The 25,130-nt window shown below is 38.2% G+C and overlaps 1 protein-coding gene across 1 annotated transcript in view; it reads left to right on the forward strand.

The window, feature by feature from the left end:
- Positions 1-22,550, forward strand: part of DHX15 (DEAH-box helicase 15) — a 42,107-nt gene extending 19,557 nt beyond the window's left edge. Inside the window, exons 6-14 of the mRNA XM_088539947.1 lie at positions 1,893-2,060; positions 6,541-6,627; positions 7,963-8,112; positions 8,260-8,368; positions 9,511-9,702; positions 12,884-13,006; positions 15,924-16,114; positions 21,564-21,733; positions 21,985-22,550. Of these exons, the coding sequence (XP_088396073.1) occupies positions 1,893-2,060; positions 6,541-6,627; positions 7,963-8,112; positions 8,260-8,368; positions 9,511-9,702; positions 12,884-13,006; positions 15,924-16,114; positions 21,564-21,733; positions 21,985-22,102 (1,308 nt within the window). The 3' untranslated portion in view covers positions 22,103-22,550. The remainder of the gene's footprint in view (positions 1-1,892; positions 2,061-6,540; positions 6,628-7,962; positions 8,113-8,259; positions 8,369-9,510; positions 9,703-12,883; positions 13,007-15,923; positions 16,115-21,563; positions 21,734-21,984) is intronic.
- The last annotated feature ends 2,580 nt before the right edge of the window (positions 22,551-25,130 follow it).

Consider the following 25,130-nt stretch of genomic DNA (forward strand, 5'->3'; position numbering starts at 1 on the left):
ATAACACATTAGAGTTTTCCTAGCAACAAGTGTAATCTGGCCGAATTCTGTGAAATGGAATGTAGCAATGGTCAGAGCAGGAACTAATTTCTGATTTTGGCTGGTGACTTTGGAAATATAAACTTTAATTTTGTATTAAATGTTTAACTGATGTCCAAAACCCATTTAAGACTTTGGCTAGGTGAGAATTTCAGGGAATGCAGTGTATTGAAGTAGTTAGTTGACTGTTTAAGTTACTTTAAGTCCTTTACTTTAACAGTGAGGAAGAAAAGCAATATATGCAGCTAGTGGGTATGATTGATCAGTTGAGCTTTTTTCCCGTCTTACCCTAGGAGGATTTTAATGAGCTTTCAGAAAGGGTTTGTCAAAATGCCGAATGTTACTGTTTAATGTTTAAAGAAATTCTTGTTGATAAACCAGGAGAGGGCATTCTAGCTTAGTTTCTTTTGTAAAGTTATATTGGATTTCTTGGCAAAGTGCACCTTTGTTTAAAAGGTTTTTGGTAAATACCTACTTTTCGTTCAGATTTGCAAGATAATGCCAAAGAGCATTAGGCTTATTAGGGGATCTTGACATCAAAGGGGATAGTCATGTAGCCTTTCATTTGCTATACTTAATTTTATATACTGGACAATATAGAACAGGAGTTCTGTCTGTGCTTGTTTAAAGCACTATACATAATATTATCTAGCAAAAACTGGAAAGTGTTGTTAGCAACAAATGAAAGACTCCCAAATCTGTCAGGCTTACTGTAGGTTCTACATGTTTGTATGGATTCTGAAATGGAAGCTGATTTTTGCTCTCCTAAACCCTTCCTAAAGCAGTAATTTTACAGCAGCGTGTTAATACCTGGAGTCAGGCATGTCTTCTTGATTCTTGAAGATGATTGTGATTTTAGGCTGGTGGTTTACTTGTCATAAAGGTGACTTGGTCTCTTTGTTGGAGCCATTTTCAGCTTATTTCTCCATTGCTTCTGCTAATGGTGACTTCATTCTGCCATCTGTGGCTCAGCTGAAATCTCAATAGCTGGTAAGAGTACCTCTTGCTCATAGCAATAGAGGCACAGTAATTCTTAAGATGAAATTTAATGATTTGTTATTCATTGGCTTAACTTACGTGTGCTTTAATTTTCTATTTTCATTAAATATTTTCATAGCTACAGGTCACCCAACACAGGTGTTTTAAAATGAAACTGATTTGTGAATGATTAGCCGGGGTTGAACTTACTTGTCTTGTTTAAACTTGTCTATTGAGTTAGTCAGAAAATGGGCTCAAAAATAGAGTAGAAAATGATGAGCATGGGGCCGAGGGAACTTTCTTCAGAGTAGTTTTGACTCTAAACTTAAATGGAATTTTAGTTAAGTTTAAATATGAAATGTGGATTGAGAGGTTTGGTTCTTGAGCATCCATGTTTATACTGTAAAGGTGTTTGTTCTCATTAGGTACAATGAAGCAAATCTTCCATATAATTGCATTAGTGATACGTGACATTAAAACTTAATTGGCTTATTTAAAATATCTTGCACATCAATTTCTTTTAGATTGTGAAAATTGAAAAGGTCATGAGTGCAGTTTAATATTCCAGAGTGAGAGATTTCAATTTTAGTACAATTTGTAGGGAATTAATTAGGAAACATGTCTAAAAGAAAAAGGGTGTTGAATGCAAATTAGATCCTTCATTAGACTATGGAGCTGAGGCATCTTGGAGTGTTGTGAAAGATCCAGTGGAAATTTAGCAACTGCTTTGATTTTCCCCCCCTGCTCCCCTGCCCTTTTTAAAGTAAATATTATTGCAATTTAATTTTGTATGGATTTAATGGTTGTCATAAGATGCTCTAAAATAAAAATGTTAACTATTTTCATGGACTTCTTTTAATACTTTTATTTTGTAGGAGATTGATGAAGCCTGCAAGAGGATAAAACGTGAAATTGATGATTTGGGTCCTGAAGTTGGTGACATCAAAATCATTCCGCTGTATTCTACTCTTCCTCCACAACAACAGCAAAGGATTTTTGAACCTCCCCCACCAAAAAAGCAAAATGGAGCAATAGGGAGAAAGGTAAATAACATAAAAATGTGTTTTAGTTATTGAACAGTACACTATCTAGTCAGTTACGTAGGGAATTAAATATATGTTTTAGCTGTCCGTTTGGATGACAGCAAATAGGAAGTTTATTTTCATGAAGTCTAGAATGCTACAATACAATATATCCTGTTTAGATTTTTAGGTAATACCTTTTCTTAGTGCAATTCAGAATTGTGATGTCTGACTCTGAAATTGAATGAGAGTAGCATTCAGATAAGTTTCATGTAGCAGTCACAAGTTTCCTGTGAGAAATATGGCAAATCAGGTAATGAATTTGGAAACCACATAATTCAAGTAGAGGGATGAGGTTTTGTTTTTGCATAGCAGTTATTCTGATCCATGCTCTTGGGAGCAGAATTGGTCATCTAATTGAGGAATGCTGTCAGGCAGGTTTTCCTCCTTCCCTAGGCTTAAGAGAAGGTGCAAGTTAAAACAAATGTATTGGAAATTCCTGCTTGAAGCATTAAGCAAGGAATTGGGATGCTTTCTCTTTATAAGGTAAAGTGGATCGAGAAACTGAAACTTGTGAATTGACATAAGTGAATATTTTGCATAAAGTTTAGCTTACTCACTGAATTTTTGCCTAAATAACATTAGGAGTGTGTCAGTGTTCTCCAAAACTGAAAATTTTGGAGTGTTTACAGAGTTTTTCCAAGTTAAACTAATGTTATATGAAGCTACTATCCCAAAAGTTTGATTTTGAAGGTCAAAGATGAATCACGCTGTCTGCTGTAGGCAGGGTTTGTTCCTTTTTTTGTGTGTGTGTAGTACAATGTATGCAGAATATTAGTGACAGCTTCCTAGTGTTCTGGAAGAATAAATCACTCATTAAATTTTGTGAAATTATGCTCTTTTTATATTGAAGTTGATTGCAGAAATAAGACTGTATTAGCAAATGATTTGAATGAAACTGCTTCTCAGTGATGAACAAGTGGTAGTTGTGTATTTCATTCAACCTCCATTTATGTTTTTAAAAAAGTGGGAAAAATAAAATGAAAGAGTAGAATTTATATGTGCTTTGAAATAGGCCATTTCTGGTTTTCTTGGTAAGTGAAAAGTGATGCAGTGTGTAGCTTTCACTGTGCTGAACTAACAGAACCAGTGCTAGTGTCTAACAAGATCTTTGCTGTAGCAACCCTCTTCACTAGGGAGAGAAGGCAGGGGGGGAAAGCTGTTGGCAGAAGTATTGTAGAACATTTAAGTAACAGGTTCACAGCTACAAAGCCATTATGTGTTTAAAAAAGAGGCATGGGGAGGGTAGTTTTTACTGCCTCTCTACCAGATTGCTGCAGTAATGAGTGGAAAACTGTGATTCTTTTCCTTCTGTTCCCCTCCTCCCCCTATTTGCCCCCCCAACAGTAATTTATGGAATTTAAGTGTTTTTACTGTACTTTTATTCAGCAAAGTATTTGAAGTAGGACCTTGGATTACTGGACCTCTGCTATCTTGAAAAGATGCTCTGTTATCTTAGAGATACCTGCTTTTCTCCCATCCCCTGTGAGGGTTAAACATAGTTTTTAGAACTATTGAGGAAATAGAGGACTGAATCATTTTAAGTCTCTAACGGTCATGAAAAGGTTAAACATGTAGTATCAAAATACATATCTCTTGACTTAGCTGTGTGACAGAAAAGCAGAATACTACAAGTTATGTAGCATCATGCCATTGGTAAATTGATATTGGTAAAAAAAAAAATTGTAGCTTGTTTACTTGGCTTATTGTCCTCTCCTTAGACATTCTAGCAAAGATCAGCAATTGCTGCAATTTTTTTTTTTTTTTAGTTGCAGCTAGTCACTGTTTCCTCCTTCCTCTGGAGGAAGATGAAGACTGAGCCTTCCTGTTCCTCTTGCATCCTCTTTTCCCTTCTTCCAACTTAGCAACAAGTGACTAATTTTGTTCGTTCTTGATTTGGAACTGACCTAGGAATCTATATGGCAGCCCAGTACAGTGAAGGTCCTAATAAGAGGATATCTTTCTGTATTGTTTTGGATTATTTGCTGGAAGTGTTTGCCATTCCTCAGATTTTGTATCATCTTCTAATCTCCTGAAAACTTGCTTAACTTGAGAGACTTGAGTCTTATACTTTTTTTTTTCTCCTTTCTTCTTCCTACCTCCTAAGGCTTTGAAAACTAATAAGTCACTACTTAATTATCTGTAACTTAACAGCTTAAAGTTTTGAGTTTTGGTATTTTAAACATTCCTGTGTTGCATACAACATCCAGAAGGCAGCCATTCCCTATCATGGTTGTCTCTGCAGAGAGAAAATAACTAGAAGTGCTTTTTCTTTTTTTAATCAATATTAAGTCCCAAGTCCTGTTGGCCTTTTTCTCTTTATTGTTGTATTGATATATCCTTTAAAACTAGGAGGTGGGAGATGGGAGGAAGAGAAAAGGAGTGGTGAGGTTGACTTGTGGGCCTCTTGTGATTCATCTGAGGTTGGTGCATGATATTGTAGGTACCCTGAATGGCATTGTAATGGTAGCTTAATTCCTTAATGCAGATCAGGTGCAAATATTTTGTGACCATATTTGGCATAGATGGGGAAAAAACTCTAGCTATGTGATATATAAACAGGAAAGTGTGCTGGGCATGAATTCCCAGACAGTTCTGTTGTTTCATCAGCCTTTGTTACTAGTAAGGCCAGCACATATAGACATATGACTTCTAATATGCTAAATATCAGACTGCTAATCTGATATTTAAGAACCTTTTCAAAGTAACCCTTTCTGTAATTTCTTTAATTGCAAAACTGTAGTTAATCAGGTATAATTCCTTATTTACATAATTGTTTAATTCCTCTGACTTCTAAGTAACTCTGTTTTCTGACTTAGACTCTAAAGATGTGAGGGATTTTCCCCAAGATCTTTTTTGGGGGGAGGGTTGGGGGGGTTGTGTGTCTCTGGTGTGGGGTGTGGGGTTTTTTTGATTTATTTATTTATTTATTTTAAACAATGCATCATTAACAAATGAGATGTGTGTATACAACGCTTATCTTGAATGAATAAATATTTTTTGATACTCTAGGAAAGTGTCACCTGATTCAAGTGCAAGTTCAGTAAGTTTGAGTAAAATTTAAGTTGTTAGGCCTCTGCGGCCCAAAATGTTGAATTCTTATTATTAAAGTACACTGCTGAAAATTAGACCAACACTTTTTTGATGCTGCTCTATAATTGGTATTTGAAGACTGTGGAAATGGATGCCTCATGTTAGTATATGCAGGAAGAAATTGAGAGGCTTTAGATAAAATTCACTAACAGCAAGCTGGATGGCATGCATGTATACAGTACTATGCATGTGGACTAATTCTTTTAACACAGAGCTGTTCAACTTAGGTCCGTAATGACGTGCATTTTTTTATGACACTCTTATGCTACTGTATCGGCACTTAATTGTGTTGAAATGTTTGTGGCTTTTGTCTCTTGACTAATTTGTGATTTATTACAATTTAAAAATCCAGTCTGGCCACATTTTTTATTGCAATTCTGAACAAATTGTTAGAGATTTTTCCAGTCAATGTGAAGAGTCAGAATGGGATACTCTAAAATTGAGAAGCGAAAGTTAGGTAGTTTTGGTAGTGTACTGGATTAGTTTTGAGTGTTCTTTAAGGTAGTTGATATAAATGTTCTATTAACATGCGATTTAACATGGTCGCTATTTGGATGAGGACTAAGGATTTGTGCAGAGTGTTGCAAAACATCTCTGGCTATAAAATGGCAATAAAAGATGCTGCAGAACTTGGCTATCACTTCACTTTAACTGCTATACAAAATATCTGAAGATTAAAGTCTTTTATTACTTCAAAAGTACAACCTCCAGAGCATATGGAGATACTTGAATAACAAATAATTTAAAGGTAAGTGTTCACAATTTTAGCTAGAATACATAGTTTGCTTTATTCAAAACCAAAAAATCATCCGAGTATGAAAAATAATGTACACATTAAGGTGTGTGTCTGCTTTTTGACTGCTGTTAATATCTGCTGTGTGAAACAAGCTTTACTGAATACTGAAGAGCAGCATCTTTGTATAAAATTGGTCAAAATATATATAGTCCTTGATTTTAATATTATTTGACCAGTTTGCCCTGCTTAAGGGTTTAAAATCAGTAGTAACAAGGATGTAATATAACTTGTCATTTTGGACTGAAAGTGTGAGTAAGATATTAAGTAAAATAGTAAAATAATTGTTTAAATAGTAAGTGTTAGTTTTAATGCAGAGTTAGGAGAGCAGGAACATAGTGGACAGACCTTCTGGTGCCATCAGTAGAAGCTTACACAATTGTTTTCTTGTCATCCTAATCTTCTGATCATCCATAGAAGTTTTGGAGCACAGCTCATGTTTATGGATGGGGTGAAAGAAAATGCTGAAAACTTCTACTTTCTGTAAAGACAGAATCGCATATCTACCTGCATGTGTCACTTCATGACAAATTTGTATGTGTTATGTTTCAACAGGTGGTTGTGTCTACCAACATTGCTGAGACATCATTAACAATAGATGGTGTTGTGTTTGTGATTGATCCTGGCTTTGCAAAACAAAAGGTAAGTACAACTGCAATTACTATTTTATCAGAGTAGAAAATAATTTTAGGTAACTCTTCTTGTAAACCCCAATAGTTCTTTATTATTCTTTTTATTGAAATCTTTAGCTTGCATGTTTTGCGTTTTTACTGTAAGTTTGCACTTTGTATGTAAGCTTACTGAGCTGTCCAAAACACTGCAGTGTAGAAGTGCTTTAGTCCTTTTGTTAGGTTTGGAATATGGATTTTCTAGGTATTTTTGGGAGGATGGCTTTGCATTGTATGTCTGTGTTTGAGAAAGCTTGAGTAGAACCAAGAAATATGCTGAAATCATCTGAAACTGAAAGAAAACTGGTGGATACCAAGAACTGAATAAAGAATAGATTACATGTTTCTCAGATTGAAATCTTTCAACAACTGTGATCTTTGAGTTAGTTTCTTAGACATTTCCTTTATTTTTTTTGTGAGCTTTTTAAGTTGTCACACAATGAAACATGCAACAGAATGTGAATAGAGATGCATCTTTGTACACAAGCTACATCACCTTGGTTTAGCCTTTTTTTCCCCATGATATTTTTTATGATAGAAGAAAATTTTCACTGAGGAAAAAAAGTTTTGGGACACTTTCTTTTTTTTAACTAGTTCACACTAGGGGAGTAGCATTTAACATATGAACCGTAGGAAGCCTTCAAGCTCTCTGACTACAGTCTTCCTTTCAGTATTTCCTTTCTGTAAGGCCTAATGAGTTGGCAGGGCTGATGTTTGTGTTCAGCTGCAATGGAACGTTTCAGTAAATTCTAGGATATATTTTGTACTGTGACAGATTATAAGTATCCTTGAAATAAAGAATTTCCTTGTCATCAGTATGATTTTACAGTTGTATTCAAACCTTAATGTTAATGTTAGATTTTTATGACCTCCAGAACAAGATTATTCAGCCTTATAATTCCATCAAGAGGATTTTTTTTTTTTTTTGCATGGAATAATTTGAGTATCAAGAGTATGTTTAGCACTCTATAGAACAAATTGGACATATTAGTTCTGCCATGAAAATCTCATCTAAGAATACACATTTAAAGAGCACAGGGAGCCAGGCAGGAGGAGGTGTTAACAAATGAAAGAAAGTAAATGCTGTTCTCCAGGCGGTTGTATTTGAAGCTTTCTGTCACTGATCCAAAGGCTTTTGTGGCTAAAGTTAGGGCGGTGCTTTTTTTCTTTTCCTTTCAGAATGTACAGTTGTTTGATTTCCATGTCAGAAATGGTGTTTGAAAATGTTTGAAGCCTTGCGTGTTTTCTAGATAGCATTTTTATCCATGGAGGTGCTCACTCTTTTCTGCTCTGTGTGCCCTCCGGACAGGTGTACAACCCTCGCATCAGGGTGGAGTCTCTCTTGGTGACGGCGATTAGCAAAGCCTCGGCCCAGCAGCGAGCCGGCCGTGCTGGTCGGACCAGGCCGGGCAAGTGCTTCAGGCTTTATACGGAGAAGGCTTACAAAACTGAAATGCAGGTAAGGCTGCCTTCTGACTTGCACTGATACTGAAAACAGAATGCTGCACCACTTAACCATACTTTACGTTTCCCTTGGAACTTTAAACTGTGTGAACATTCAAATTCTGTTTCTTTTATTACTTAAGTCTTTTTTCCTTTTCCCTAGGACAACACATACCCTGAAATTTTGAGATCTAATTTGGGATCTGTAGTGCTGCAGCTCAAGAAGCTTGGTATAGATGACTTGGTGCACTTTGATTTTATGGACCCACCAGGTATTTGCTTCATATTTTATATTTCTAGCTGTGTGCATTTTGTTTTTATAATTAAAACTTCAACCTCAATGAATGATACAGCATTAGTAATGGCATAGAATAAACTTTAGAGAATTTTGTCTGCTTTTCTCATAATCCTTAAGGAAATTGTTCACTTACTCTGTTATGCTTTGTGTCTTAACAATATAAGTATTTTCTATCACTGTCTGCATTCAAGCTTTTAATGGAACCAAGAAATCTACTGGATGTCCATAATCTGCAGAGGATAAGACACGGCTATGTGTTAGACAATGTATATTTGATTTTTTCTTTTGCTTGCTTCCTTGATTACACATTCTAATTACACGTCTATTAACAATTGTATGTATATTGGTGAACATTTTTAAATTTGAATATATGTCTCTTGGCTAAAGGTATAAAGGTAATGTACAACTCTCTTGTAACAGTGTTCAGCATCCATACGTATTTTTAATAGCTGGGTTATATTGCTAATTAAAAACGTAGATCAGCCTTGTATGGATAAGTTGTGTTACTACTAATATAAAAAACAAAACGCTTACAGATAAGTATTACTAGTATTACGGAACTGCGTTCTTTGTTATTGCTCTACAGTGTACGTGCAGCTAGAGCAGGATGGCTTTGGGATTCCATTCCAAACGTGTTGCATGTGTGATGTGTGATATACATGTGTGGTTACAGGGAATGGAAGATGAGCAGAACATTCTTGCATGATCGGATTTCTGAAAGTTTATAGGTATCTAAAGCACATGGTTGAGATCTTAGGACTGTACTCAACCTATTTTAATGAAACAAAGGGGAGCATGCTTGAGTAGTTTCAGCACTGGGGCAGTATCCCCTTTTCCAAATATTTGGGTGCCATTTCTGTGAATTTTGAAAATCAATACTTTTCAAATGATCAAGGCTTTTGGTCCAGTTAAGAACTCTTTAAAAGAAGTAATTTTGCTCCAGAACTCGCTGATCCCTAAACATGTATAAATGAGTTTAGTAATAGTTGGTGGTTTGAATTCAGCCAAATGGACAATGAAAAATAAGATGATAGTAGTCTGTATTTCCTCCATGTTTGCTACTTAAAGCAGTTTGACATGTCTTCACATGCATAATAAATATTTCTTTTTTTCCAGCTCCTGAAACTTTGATGAGAGCCTTAGAGCTTTTGAATTATCTAGCTGCTTTAAATGATGATGGAGACTTGACTGAGTTGGGATCCATGATGGCGGAATTTCCACTGGACCCACAACTGGCTAAAATGGTTATTGCAAGTTGTGACTACAACTGTTCTAATGAGGTCCTATCTATTACTGCCATGCTGTCAGGTAATAGCAGGGAAAGAAGCAAAATAGAAATCTCTGTTCTGGGGAAAATTTGAGGTGTTCTTACCTCAGACATATAAGCAGTGAAAAGATATATATATTTTCTTAATAAATCTAGAGCTGTTTTAAAGCTTCAGATAGGGATTTAGTCAATACGGATTTGTGTGTTGACCTGCAGTTAACAAATGGTGATGTTAAGGAATGAACATGCATAAAATGATCTTAACTTTCCTTTTAAGGAAAGTCTGTATATATTCTGAGGTTGATACAGGGAAGAATTTCAGGCTAGTGGAACAGAAATTTCCTTTTTAGGCTAATAGTCGGGACCAGGAATGTTAGTTTATTTGCTCTGTTTTGTCAGAGCGAGTCAGTGAAATCTATTTTGTATTGTGCATCTCTCTGCACTTTGATAAAATCCTACCATCTTCCAAAGGACAACAGTACGATTTATATCCAGCTGCTGCACTTGCACAGGTGCACAGGAAATAGTGCTTTCAGTCACATTAAGAGGTGAGGCTGAAAAGGAGCAATTCTCTTTAAAGGGAAGGAGGAAGCCTTCCCTTTTTTTGAACCCGTAAATGTGTATGCAACCCATAAATTTGTGTCCAAAGCTGGACTCTGCTGCACTGTGTGAATAGCAGTGAGCCGGAGCAGAGCTCCTGGTCAAGATCTTGATGTTGAGCAAGCTTTGCATTTCAGTTCCGGCTCTCACAGAAACTACCTCACTTCATGCTTTGTCTTTATAGGACACGCAGCAGGGCTTAGTCCATTATGAAAGTGGGTTTCATATTCGTAATTACTGTTTCTTCTGGGTGTGTTATTTTAGCAGACTCTTCACAATGCTGGTTACATGCTTAACTTGAATGATTAGAAACAATGTTTTGGCTAAGAGTAAAATCTCTTCAGTTTAGTCTTACAGTATATTTATATGAAAATTCTTAAGAACAAGCTAAAATGTTTGTTGCAGAGTTATTGTTCAGACTCAGAGCAGATGGGCAGGGCAGAATCTCATACACTTTTGTGATTAAACGGTAGGCTTAATTGCGGAGGTGGTGGTAGGTTGCTGCCTGTCTTTCTCTTCGTTCCCCTGCCTTCTCTCACCATAGAAATTTACTTAAAGAACTGCAACTCTGATATTTTTGTCTGATGTCTTCAACAGAATTAGCCTGCTCCTTTTTGTGTATCTTCTCTCAACCTGTAATATATATAGTGTGTATATATAATGTGTTTTGAGGCACAATTAATGTTATGGTAAATAATGCCTTAAAATTTGACTTGAAGATGGCTACCATTTGGGTAATAGCTGAAATTGTTCTTTAAAAACCAAAATATTTGCATTGTTCCTAAGGGCTCTTTTCCAAAGTTAAGACATCATTGATAATTTTATCTTTTTTCTCCAATGGCATGACATAATATGACATGTTATGCTCCCTTAAGTACACAAAAGGATTGTCTGACTCTGGGTAGAAGTTCATGTGTTAGTGTTTTGGGCCAAATACCAGAAATGAGGGAAGGATGGTGTTGAATGTGTAATCAGACAAAGATCATAGATGGGTGTGTTGGTGTGTGTGTGTGTGGTGTTAAGTGTTTTTTTTTTTTTTTAATTAAAACTTATATAAAAAAGAGTTTTTTTAAGGCATGTTAGGGTTTATAACTGTCAGGATTTTTTTGTATAAGTTATTTAAATATAGTGTCTTGCTGTGAGGCTTCACATACAACTTTTTCATACAGCAAGTGCTGTTAAGTCAAGACAGTGAGTTAAATCACTCGAGTAACTTAATTTGTTTTTTCAACCTGAGTTTGAAATGAAAATACCCTTTGTTCTCAGATATTGGACCTAAAATACAGGGTGTTTATTTCACACCTGCACTTCCATTTTCTTTAATGCATTGCTCTTTCTGATTTGTTGATGTGGTTCCCTCTTGCGGTGTGTATTTTCACCTGAATTCCATCTAGCATTCAGCTCATGTGGCATTTTTATGCTCCAAGTATACTGTTAGCAGACTTTTATGGGAATTTAAAAAAAGAGGGAAAAAAAATCCAAGGGCTGTCATCTACTAGGGACAGGTAGGATGCAAAATAGTCTTCTAATGGGATCAGGCTTCAATTATGTTAATCTTAACATAGCCCTAAGGAGCTAGAAAAATACAGGATTTGTAGCATCTTAGCTTTAGGTTTATTGAAACTTAATACATGGAGAAAAACCTCTTAAATTATATCTGCAGTAGGGTTTACATAGACTATTTTGAGCTGTGTGTGGTGTGTGTGGTGGCTTTCTTTTTTATTATTATTATTTTTTGAGTTCTCTATGGTTAAGAGCCTTCATAACTACTTACAACTTCTTGTTAATTAATATTGATAAAACCTATCAGAATGTTGAAAGACCATGAATCAAGTTGACCGCAATGATATTTGCGGTCTTTGATAGTTTGAGCTTGGAATCTTAAAACCTGATTTTGGATTCAAGCTAGTGCAAGAAGGAATCTGATCATATAAGAGAAATATAATGGTAGACAAAGCTCAACACATGGGTATTTTCATTTTAAATAGCCGATGAAGGACGGTTTAACCTTCCACCACTACCGCTACCATCACAACCTTTAGACTTCTTAATGCCTTCATTCACATATCCTGCCGTATACCAGTGCTGATAACGATACCATCTGGGGGAGATGACTTACCTTTAGTGTGTTCTGTCTAGTAGCAGGCTCGTAGTAAAATTAATGTTTGTTTAGACTGTGCTAGTGCAGTATAGTTTCCAAACTGCCTTCTGCACTCTGTCCACAGGGGCTCACTGAGAAAACGAGCATGTAATTAACTTACTTGTTATGTGATGCTAGTTTCTGGTAGAGCTATCAGCACTGGGTCTTGAACAAAGATCTGTCGAGCCTTCCAGTATATTCAGGCAATCTCGATGGCCTTCAGAATAGAGATTTTTTGCCTGCTTATAGTTCTAGTAAAAATAATCAGGTGCTCTGTAGCTTTGAAACCCTCTTGTCTTACAGATGTGGTTAGGTGTTGATGTACCAAATCAAGGTAGTAAACAGTCCGAGATGCAGTTGGAGGCCATCCTGCCCTGCCCTATGCTCTGTGAACTGACCTAGCTAGGCCTTGTTCCTCTGTCTGTGAATGCGTGACTCATCGATATGGGCGTTTGTGTTGGGCCCATACCAACCTTGTTTAGTCCCACAGTGTTTTGTTCGCCCCACGGAAGCAAAGAAAGCAGCAGATGAAGCCAAGATGAGATTTGCCCATATAGATGGAGATCATTTGACGTTGCTGAATGTCTACCATGCTTTCAAACAAAGTAAGTGCATCTGTTCTGGCACAAGTTTTTTGATACTTCTTAAATCTTAAACTAAAAAAACAGAGGGTAGTGCTATTCAAGTTTTCTTTTTTTCTTTTTTAACTGTTTTCCTTGAGAGGGAGGGAGAAGGGGGAGAAAAAGTGTGTGTGTGTGGGGAAACATCAGCTAGTTAACAGAACGCATAATAAACTGCTGAGCCTGGAGACAAGCCAGGCTTTTAAGTCAATGCTGGGTAAACTTGGATAAAAGAAAGTAAGCCTTCCTTTTAATTAAGAAATATTGGAAGTTTACTTTCTGACGGGCAGTGAGAAATCTTACGAAATTCAACGAAAACAAGTGCAAGGTCCTGCACCTGGGGAGAAATAACCCCACACACCAGTACAGGCTGCGGACCGACCTTCTGGAGAGCAGCTCTGCAGAGAGGGACCTGGGTGTCATGGTGGACGACAAGTTGACCATGAGGCAGCAGTGTGCCCTCGTGGCCAAGAAGGCCAATGGGATCCTGGGGTGCATTAAGAGCAGCATCTCCAGCAGGTCGAGGGAGGTGATCCTGCCCCTCTACTCAGGCCTGATGAGGCCGCATCTGGAGTATTGTGTCCAGTTCTGGGCCCCACAGTACAAGAGGGATGTGGAGCTGCTGGAGAGAGTCCAGCGCAGGGCCACAAGGATGATCAGGGGCCTGGAACATCTGCCCTATGAGGAGAGGCTGAGGGAGCTGGGCCTGTTCAGCCTGGAGAAGGGAAGGCTGAGAGGGGACCTGATCAGTGTCTATAAGTACCTCAGGGGAGGCAGTGAGGAGGATGGTGCTGGTCTCTTTTCACTGGTGGCCACTGACAGAACTAGAGGAAACAGCCAGAGACTGAAGCATCAAAAGTTCCACAGGAACTTAAGGAAAAATTTCTTGTCAGTGAGGGTGACAGAGCACTGGAACAGGCTGCCCAGAGAGGTTGTGGAGTCTCCTTCTCTGGAGATCTTCCAAACCCGCTTGGATGCAGTCCTGTGCCACGTGCTTTAGGTGACCCTGCGTGTGCAGGGGGGTTGGACTAGATGACTTCTAGAGGTCCCTTCCAACCTTGAGCATTCTATGTTTAATTGCAGAAAAATCTGCAAATTTGTTTACTAACTTCTGAAGGGGAACAGCGTGAAAAAAATATTCTGATGCATAGGAGCTCAAATTTTAACTTTCTAAGTGCAGTTGCAATTCTAAAATATGACTTTGAGATAGATTGAGAGAAAAAGGTAATGCATCAACAAGAACGTAAATTTATCATATGGCTCCATATGTTGTTTGACTTACCTTCTGTACATGGATTTTCTATGAAGTGTGCTATTATGGCATAGCTCAAGTTTGTTTTAGTAGCCTGAGAATGATAAAAAGATACAGGTGAAACTAAGTTTTCCTGAAAAATGGCTATAGAAGTTGCTTTTTGAACAGTGACTTATCTCAAGTCTACCTTGGCTGTATGTCAAAAGACTGCTCTTCACTGCTAAGGAAGGTTAAAGTGGAATTGGATGCTCAGTTACACTCTTCATGTGTATCAATAAACAAAATGTAATATTCTTTAATATGAGTAAAGAAAAAAAAAAAAAACCCCATGATGTTCATTTCCACTGCTGCTTTGATCTGGGAATTTTGCATTGAAACAGTCTAACATTCTAAATGTAAAACTAAATTTACTTATCATGTGGAAGATCTGAAGCTAACACGAATAATTTGTTTCTAGAACGATATAAAATATTAGTTATGGGTCATGTAAAGTGCATGGTTCAAATGGCAGAGAAAGTAGCCCGTTTAGGTGCTTAATTAACAGTGATGATGCCGTGTGACCTGTAAGAGTGTCTGCATTCGTCCTTTATATAAAACACCTTCCGTAGGATAATTTGCACAAACAACTTAAAGTTTTTGTAAATTGTATAACCTGTCTGTGTTTTGATGCAAATGAAGGATAGAGTCACTCCATGCAAGAATAAATTTTTAAAGTTGAATCTTGTTAGAGCTAGTGTTTGGATTTAATAAAGTGACCAAGATTAGAAGAGTATTATTGCAGAGTAACAAGATTGGTAGGGAGAAGCAGGTTTCTTGGTGTTAAATTAATTTTACATTGAGAAAATAGATAAGACTTTCTTTCCTACCAGAGTCATTGTAAGAGCTATCAGTAATAGAAATGGAAGCTTGAAGCCAATGTGGTCATTTTGGTCTTTGTGCATTTTTTAGATGGATTTTTGGAAACTTACTTTCGTTGACATCCATCTTGTAAAATTTGTGCAGAAATGTGTGCAGAATGAATCAGTTGTATCTAGTCCGTCCCACTTAAAGTGAATGACATTTGAAGTTCTTTAGGGTGGTAGTGAGTCTGTGCTTGACCAGTCTGCCAAATCACTTAACCTTCTGAGAAGTGTGTATGTTTAGTACTTAGATTAGTACGTTTGTTTGGCTCTTAAATGCTTATTTGAATGGTTAATTTAAGGAGTATTTGTGTCTCTCTTAGTTTCTCAAACACAGGAAAATTGTACATAACCATGTTGCATATTGCTTACATGTCACAGTTAGTGCTCCTTATTTCCAGTTACATGTTACATTGCAGCTTTGGAAGGCAGTTTCCCTAGTTGCCCAGTGCTTTCAAACTGTGAGTTCCTGGATCTAGTATTTCAGCAAAACACCAGTGCTTGTGTTTAGATTAGCATAGACACAAAAAAGCTAACTTCTGCTTGTTCTGACCCCATGGCTCCTAAATACAAAACAATTTTGGCAAGTTAACTAATGCAGGAAATGTACTGAACAGGCTAAGAGCTATTATTGTTTATAGAAGTTCATGGTTACTTTTTTCTGGTTCATCTGACTGATCAATTTGTTGCTGTTTTATTGTTTTAATTGGATAAAATATTCCTTTTTGTTTCATGTTTTTTAACGTTGCAGATCATGAGTCGGTTCAGTGGTGTTACGACAACTTCATTAACTACAGGTCCCTGATGTCTGCAGACAATGTACGCCAGCAGCTGTCACGAATCATGGATAGATTTAATTTGCCTCGTAGAAGCACAGACTTTACCAGCCGAGACTATTACATCAATATAAGAAAGGCCTTAGTCACTGGGTATTTCATGCAGGTAAGCAGGGAATCTTCATGGCTTTTAACATTAGTATGGCTTTTACCAGTTACCAAAATTTCATAGATGCTATTTATATCCAGTTACATATGATTTAGCCATTAAATCAAAAGCGCGGACTGAACAAAAGTCTCCATCTCCCATTCACATTAGAGAAATGCACTTCTTGATTAATAAATATGTGTAGCCATAAACACAGAAACATGTCTATGTTCAAATATGGCTGGCTTGCTTTGTAAGATCAAGCAGTTCTGCCCAGCTAGCCTTGTCAGATCCTAGGCTGGGTGATGGAAGCCTCATTTCTAGAGCCGCCTTGCTTGGAGTACCCTCTGCCTTCCTTGGCTTCTTTAGCCCTATGAGAAGATGTGTACTTGGAAGCTGGCACACAGAATATATTTTATGTTTCTCCAGAGGTAGTGAACCAGTTCTAATGTCTTTCTGCTGTGGAGGCAAAGCTACAGTAGGTGAATTTGTCTGATGAAACCAGTAGAATGAAATTAGCAGCGTAAGATGTGCTGTAATATTATTAGCACTAGCTGTTCAGAGTACTGCCAGACTTATTAGGGGGAGTTGTCATTTTGCAGACGAGCTTCCTCGAGAGCCTTAACTAGCTGACCAAATTCTGAGGAAGGTCTGATCCCTCTTTGATATCTAGACACAGGCTTCCCTTTCTTCATGGAATCACCATTTCACTGGTGTTGAATCTCTATGGTGCCTGTGCTAGAGCCCAGAAGGGTTAGGGGCAAATCAGAAAATGATAGCAGACCTTCATTTCAGAGCCTTTTTTCCCCCCCCTCTGTGTAAGTTGCCTTGTAAGTGTATCCCAAAATCTTGCTGTAAGCTGTATGAACCTCTGCTGCCTTCAACAAGTTATTCCGTAGCTGTTCCATCAAAACTTCCACTGTGCAGGAGTTTGAGCTATGACTGCCTGTTATAGAGCAGTAGGCAGATACAGGTGGAAAATAGAAGCTTTTCCAGAAATTTCAGGTCTTTGCTTATATAATCAAAAAAGTTATTCACTATCGCCTTACCCCTGACTGCTGAATTTGGGGGGAAGAATGGGCGCATTAGCAATGACAGACCTGTTGAGAATATTTGGAGCCAAAGCAATATTGGCAGTTTCCTTCTTCTCTGTTAGGGGGTTAAGACAAAACTATCTCAAACAGGGAAAGATGGTTATCAGTATTATATCATCTCCATGATAGTGTGGTATCTAATTGCTGCTTGGCCCTGATCCTGAACTTTTCCTCATGAATTCTGTGTTCCTTCGAATTCCCTGGAGTAGAAAATTTTTATTTACAAATGCTCAAAGGAGATGTTATTTTTAAGCAGATGAAGTACAGATAAATCTACAGTCAGTTTGTATATTTTTGCCTGCCTTTTGCAGTTGTTCAGGCTTTGATATTTTGGGGCTCTTGGTTCAGAAGACTTGTGTAATGAGATGCATTAGTCCTTTCTTTTTTAGTATAGAATATGCAGAAAATTCCAGGACTTACTAGCAAAGTACATGGACTTAAAGCAGGAAGTCTGTGCATGCAAAGTAATAAATCCCATGGGCCAACATGTGTAGATAAACTGTTTTTAAAAATATCAAATTAAGTGCTAAAATTTAATAGCAGCCCTCTTTATGAAATATTTTTTGTTGACTGCCTTGCTTTCGGCTTTGTCTAGTGTCCTGAAAAGTGAAATTTTACTTGTATCTTGGCTGTACGATTTTCTACTAATCCAGATACTTGGTTGATGTCTGACAATGCAGATCTGCAGGATAATGTATTATATAATTAGCCTATTTCAATATTTTAAGTGTAACTAGTGTAAATTTGCCCTCCTTCACTTATCTGCCAGTGACTGACAAATACCGAAGTTCACCTGGTTGACTAATCATCTCTAACCTTCATGTTTAAATGTAAAGTTGAATTCCAGTATATCTGTCATAGTCACAGAAAGGAAATAGAAAATACTACAAAACTGTAGTTTTCTCTATACAGGAAAAACTTCTGGGATAGTACCTCTTTCCTAAGAAGTGAAGTATCTCAAGTTCTGTGCTAGATCCCCTGTTTCTTCCAGTTCACCAGATTTTGTATGAACTTTCATTGTCTCTTTTCATTATTTTGGTAGCATGCATTAGAATATGCACAGTATATATAAAATAAAGTAAATGCCATGCTTGCTAAATTATTAAAAACTGCCTATTTAAAATAGAATTTAGAGGGGGTGATGTAGAAGAGGAAAAGACAACAGTTTGACCAGTAAAATGGAAATAAAATATCTTGTAATAAGTCATTGCTTTTTTTTTTTTTTTTTTTTTTTAAAGGCAAAACAAAAAAAAATCTTTTTTTATAATATGTGAGATTTGAATAGAATTGTTTGCAGTTTTGAAAACTGTTGTTTTCTACAGGTATTTCTAGCCTAGTAGTGAAGGCAGAACAAAAAATGATACCTGAGAAATGAAGTTAATTTTATTTCAAGATGAAACAAACTATGGTATTGTGTGGTGGAGATGCCACTGTTCTGGGCTGTCTTCAAGTCAAGCTTAACAACCTTTTTGGAAAACATGGCTTAGCCAAACACCAGCTATATTAGGGTTTTTACCAAGAATGAAATTAAGTGGCCTTTGATATATAAGGGCGTAGATTAGATGACAGCCCTTATCTGACTTTAAACTATGAATAAAATAGATCAGTTGCTTAGTTATGTAGCACAGATCTCATCTTGCTGAATACCAGATGATTGACTGCTAATTCAAGTCTCATGCTTGCCAAGACACAGTCTTTAGAGCTGCTCAATCTATAGGTCTCTGCAGTAACAGAGGAGTAACCTGCAACATGCACGTGGTCATCAGTGCCTCTCATGGACTTCGTTTTGCTCTTTAAAGAATGCAAAGGAAAGACTACAGTGTAGAACTTCTTAATAGCTTCAGAAAGTGTTGCCTAGTGGGCAAGTAGGAATTTCAGAAATTCAAGCAATAGATATGGCTCCTTTGCATACTGATATCCTTATTGTTGCCTAAAAAGGAAAGGCAGAGGAAATCATGTCTCTAGAATCTTGTCGTCACTACACGTGGAGAGAGAATTTAATGACAGATAGATGTTGTTTTTGATGTGATTTTTGATTTTTTTGTCCTTGGAGATGCACTTGTCTTTCTAGTGCGTGCATCTGGCTCCAGCCCCAGAATGGGCACTTGGTGTGCAACATGGTTGCTTTTAGTTGGCCCTCCTGCCGCTATTCATCCATGCCCCAAGATGGTTGGTTTTCCCATCCTTCCCCATTCCTGCTGTTTATCTGGTGCAGGCTCTTCTGTGAGAACCTCCCTCTTGATTGGATTTAACCTAGTTAGCTAAGTGAAGCAGCAGAAAACAGTTAAAGTTCTCTGCCAAATCAGGGGGCTGTATGCGGGTTATGTTGTTGAAGGGTCTGACAAACAACTGGCTTTACTGAGGGAGGGATCAGATGCTACTGCTCCAAGCAGGACAGCCAGGGTCTGCAGCGCCTCCTTGTTGGCCTGAGTGTCATGGGCGCGGCTGCTGGCTGCTAGCTGGTTGCTCAGAAGAGCCCGTGTTCATACATTGCATCCACCCCAACCTCCTTGTTGCCTCACTTGTGCCCAGCTCCAACCCCTGGGTTTGTTTTAAGCATAGAGGTCCGGCAGACCACCGGCATCTCCAGAAAAGAGCTGGACTTGGCTCTTAGGAAAGTGCAGGAGCTGGCAGTTGAATCCTGGGTGCTTGCTGGGAGCCACGGTTGTGCTGTGCTTGTGTCGCTAGGGACGTGGCCAGCAGCGAACGCGGGGGGGATATTAGTATGCCTTTGGAGAAGACTCGAGCATAGACATTACTGATTTTAATGGAGCTAAGCAAGATTGAAGTGGTCAAGGTCAATTGTATTCATTTTAATTTTAAGAGCACACTGTTTTCTAGAATAAATAAATGAATTGCTTTCTACAAGTGGAATTGAAATGTCTAAAACGCCCTGAAAGACACTTGTACATGTATGCTTTACTTCCACACCAGAAAAATGGAATTGATCTTTTTAAAATAAATCCTTTAAAAACATGCATAATCCTATAGTAACGCGTATGTTATGATTGTGCCAAACAGGTTTGAGATGGATGAGTTTCTAGTCCAGTCTGGCTTGCCACTATACTATTTAATCTTGCAAACATTGGATTGAGTTGGATTGAATTGAGCCTAAATTGTCACAGACAGTGCCCTGTTAATCTCCATTTAAAAGAGCCTCTCTTGGCTGTCCAAACTTGAAATAAAATAGTATATTTTCAGATCTCTTGTGAAAAAGATTTGCAGACTGTTGAAATTTTTTCTACTAACAGAGCATATCCTAGATAGTAATGTCACAAAATATTAAAGAAAGCATATGCTCTATTTAAAATAATGTGTTACTAAGGAAATGTTCTTACTCAAAATTAGAATATGAGGTAGGTATTGCTTTAGAAATCTTGGAATTTTCAGTTAATAGTTGCGATATACCTTGGACTAGCCAAAAAAAAAATGGAAATGTTTAATTTATCCTATTTATCCTAGGTGTGTTCCTGCAGTGAAGCACAATCTGTAAAGCAAGATGGCTAATGAATTGATTAAAAATGTGCATCTTTCAAAACAATCTTATCTACACTTCTGTTATGCTTAATCTTTTACAGAAGTGTGTATATACGTGTATGCATCTCAAATACTGAGATAATCTTGAATTATAACAAAAGGTTAATCTCAGTTACCTTGCTTATGAGATTGACTGTTCTTACAGAGGATACCCTTTTGTGGGTAGCTGACTGCTTTACGAGATCCTAATGAGCTGGATATCAGAACATCTCGGAGACGTTGGCATTATTCCCTTCCACAGAGCCAAGAGCTTGGGCAGAGAGAGGTTAATTGATTTTTGCCAAGGTCACAGCACAAGTGTGTTGCTGAACCTACATTTTTCAGCTCTATAGCTTGTGCTGTAACAAGGCTGTTCTTATTTTTGACACACTAAGCTTCCTATTCTTATTGGGCTGACACATTTCTCTAGATCTACTGTAGGAGAGGATTTGTAGAATAATACATGTAATTATTACTAAAGCTACATTAATAAAAACTTACAGGGATACATTGAAGCTTGTTGGTCCTACAGAAGCCAGTACTATGAAATGCTTCAAGCAGATATTTTAGACCACTGTTGACTTTGTTGGAAACCTACTCAATAAATACCCCTTTCTAGTACTTCTGTTTGCATTGCTGCTGTACTAATAATGACTGTTCTCTTTGGGTGAGAACGATTGACATTTTTGTATGTTGCGTGGGTTGTTTGTATATGTTTATTGTGGCAATTAGTGTTTTTTGTGTTCCTACTGAAAATGGACTACTTGCAGTGACGGGTGTGCCAGCTGCAGCTGCGCTCGGGGAGCTGGGGCTCTGTGTGACTTGCCGTGGTGACGAAGGGCTGCCTCTTTACCCAGGTGGCGCATTTGGAGCGAACGGGGCATTACCTAACAGTGAAGGACAACCAGGTGGTGCAGTTGCATCCTTCCACTGTTCTGGATCATAAGCCGGAATGGGTGCTTTACAATGAATTTGTCCTTACAACAAAGAACTACATTCGGACATGTACAGACATCAAGCCAGAATGGTAAGCACAGTCTGAAAACGGTGACCTGTAAAACTTTTTCCTACTTTCTCACCAAAAAAAAAAGCCTTTCTCACAAAGCTGATACTGTTTAAATGTTATGAGGTGTTTGCAGGCATGTAGTAGTTCCTTAACGTTGGGATCGTGAGAAGAAAACGAAAGAATCTGTTATCTTTGTTTCACTCAGATGGGGAATTTTTACAGATGCATCTTAAAACATGAGAATTAGTAACAACCTTTTCCTTTTTTGACAGGCTGGTGAAAATTGCCCCTCAATATTATGACATGAGCAATTTTCCACAGTGTGAAGCAAAGAGACAGTTGGACCGCATCATTGCCAAACTTCAGTCCAAGGAATACTCACAGTACTGAATTTATGCTTTGAACTGAAGTTACTCAGAGGACAGCTTTAAAAGATGAATGAATTCAAAGTTCAAGTTGTGCTCTTCACTTTGGTTCAATAATGGCCTTTATTTGAAAGCTTTTTAATTTTTCTTTACAGTAAATATTCCATTCTGATTTCATAAATTAAACATTTATGCCTCCCTTTTGTGTTGACACTGTAGCTCATACTGGAAAAGCTGATCAATGTTTTGCAGTTTATTGAAAGTAGTTCTCTATATAACAATGTTATAAGCATTTCTTTAGAAATGGTTGAAAATGCTTCTAAAAATGTGATTATCGACCATGGTATGCATGATCGTTGTAATTGTTGACATTCCTTTTAGAAGTTGTGAAATGTTACAACTTGTGCTTATGTAGACACAATCTTCAGCTTCAGTACAAAGGTACTGACTTCAATAAAGTCTATTTATACTAATTTTGTGGCACAGTATGTCAGTATTTCTATTGCTTTCATCAAAATGTGAGAAATCATTTCATCTTCAGTTAAATGGCTGTTTTAGACATGACAATAGTTACTATTTTCAGTGCAGGTTTTTAAGTAGCACAACTACAATGACATTCATATAATGCATACAGTGTTAATTCCTTGCAAACTTACCTGGTATAGCTTAGGAAATGATTTTAAAAGTGAATGCATATAAACTTTTCTGAAGATTTTTTTCTTCTTCGAACATTCCTAGATCTTTTGGGCAAAATTATAATATATCCTGTAAATTGAAGTATCTGTGACTAGTCAGAAATAACTGATCTGGGATGTGTTCAGGTAGATTTTTAGATGTCAAGTTCAGTGCAGAAGGAGTCACACTGTAGGACAAATTAGACCTCAGGTTTTGTAGTGACTTCTCAGGTTGCAAAAGTTAATCCTGGGTTGTTTATAATAGGACTTAACGTGTTTGGTGGGATTCCAGATTTTTGCCCTTCTGGCAAAGGTTAATTGGAGCAACTCTTGCCAGAACAGTCTTGTTTGGGTGCCGGTGTGTTTTTGTGTGTGGGGAAGTGTGTCTTATATGTGTGTGTGTTTTTTTTTTTTTTTTTTTTTTAAAAAAAAAAAAGGCTGAAGCAAAAGTAGGTGATGCTTGGAGAGGGGGATAGTAGCTTTGGGTATCCTGTTTGAATTCTAGCATTTGGTGGATGTAAAACTGCTTAAGAGGGGAGTTTGAAAATTCTCTTCTACTCCCAAGTTCTCTTTTTCTAAAATGCAGTTTAAATGGTGGGGAGCAGAGAAGATTGGAAAGTGGTGGTGGTGGTTAGCGGTGAAAACTGTGAGGGAGGGAAGACGTGTCTGAAGATGAAATCTGAGGGATTCCTAACACACTGTGCTGCATGAGCCTGACCAGGCTGAGAAGTGGGGCCCTCCCTTCTCTGGGAACTGAGATTTGCCTGTTCTTTAACACATGCTCTGTTGTACCATGAGGTAGCTTAACTGCCAGCAAGAGGAGGGAGATTGACTTATTTAATAAAAGATTTGAATTGATTTAAGCCCTCTGACTACAAGTAAAAGCAGATTTATTTCTTGTAGGTGTCCTGATCTACTGAAGTAGTTAATTTTAAAGTAGTATTCTTAAGAATAAGAAACTCTAAAACAAATCCATAAGTCTGGTCTGTCAGGCTTCATGCTGTATTTGGTCAGCATCCCCTTTGGGGAAGGGGCTGAAGGATGGTGTGACTCTTGTGCAGCCCTGCAAAGGTGGTGGTGGCTGCTGCTGTCTATTCCTTACTGCCCAGGTAAGAATTTCTCCTACATTCGTATGCAGCCTTCAGGTGAACGGGATAGAGCCTGCTGCATGACTTGCCTTAGGTACAGAGAGGTCTGCAGCATAGCTAATTCTCAGCATGAAAGGGCTTGAGCACCCCCTAAGCGGCTGGTATAAAGTGTCCCAGCTTTGGTGCGGAGGTACCCTGAGAATTGGGGAGCAGATGGTTGTGGCTGTGAGCAGAACTTGGCACTGGAGACTGTGGCAGGTACGTGGGTGGATGTTTCCCCTCTACCTCCCTGCCACCAACCTCTGTTGGGCTGTGATGGCCAGGCTGGGGCCTGGGTGTCTTGGCTTCCAGGAATGTGAGTGCTGCAGGTCCCATGGATGTCCCCTGGCAGCTGTGCTACCTTCCACTTCAATTGGTGACACCTGTGCCATCCACCTCAAGGCACTGGGCTGTGCTGATGTCATGGGCTTCTCTGGGAGAGTGTCGGCTTGCGGAGTTGTGGGGAGGCCCCATGGGGAACGAGGAGGGGGGCTACAGCTTGGTCCTGGGAACCCCTGAACCCAGGGGCTCGTGGTTGAGGAGATGCTGAAGCTCGATCCGCCTGGCAGTGTGGTGCACGTGCTACTTGTGCGATAGCAGGGTACGCCATGGCGATGTCCCAGAAGATGCTTCTCTTTAAGGTGAAGAACTCATGTTCAAAATATTTGCAATTCCTAATGTTTAGGGCTAAAGCATTTTCTGAGGCAGCGCCATAACAGTTAAATATACAGTAGTTCAGTCAGTAGCACCTCTAATTGTGTCGTAAGGAAGAGACCTTGCGTTGGTGTTCCGAAGTTGTGTGTCTTAATACAGGCCTCCTGCACTGTTCTTGTGGTGTAATGCTGAGTTTTACCAGCAGTGAGTGAGAATGGTATTTAGGGGCTTTTCAGCAGTGACAGGTAGCCTTGATTAAACCTCTGTGGACAGCTGCGAGTTACTGAAAACTTCTCTCGTATCTTTTTCTTAAGTAAGATCTTGGGGATACAGCAGGCGCAGGTGAAAACTTGATTTTGAGCACAAGCCTTTTTTTTTTTTTTTTTTTTTTTTTTCTTTAAGCATCTTGAAAGGTAACCTCATTCCTCTCTGCTGAGGAAAAACTGAGAGCTGGCAAGATTGGAAAGAATCGCGCAGAGCCGTAAAAGGAGGCTGTGAGGGAGATGCGGGAGTCGCGCTGCTTTGCTACGAGCAGGCAGAGTTCACTGCCTTAATGTGCTTGTAGAGCACGTTAAAATATCACTGCCATGCTCCTCGT

This window comes from Tinamus guttatus, unplaced genomic scaffold (genome assembly GCF_059628265.1).
Source record: "Tinamus guttatus ecotype Peru unplaced genomic scaffold, ASM5962826v1 Tinamus_guttatus_pri_ptg000052l, whole genome shotgun sequence".
Lineage (NCBI taxonomy): Eukaryota > Metazoa > Chordata > Aves > Tinamiformes > Tinamidae > Tinamus > Tinamus guttatus.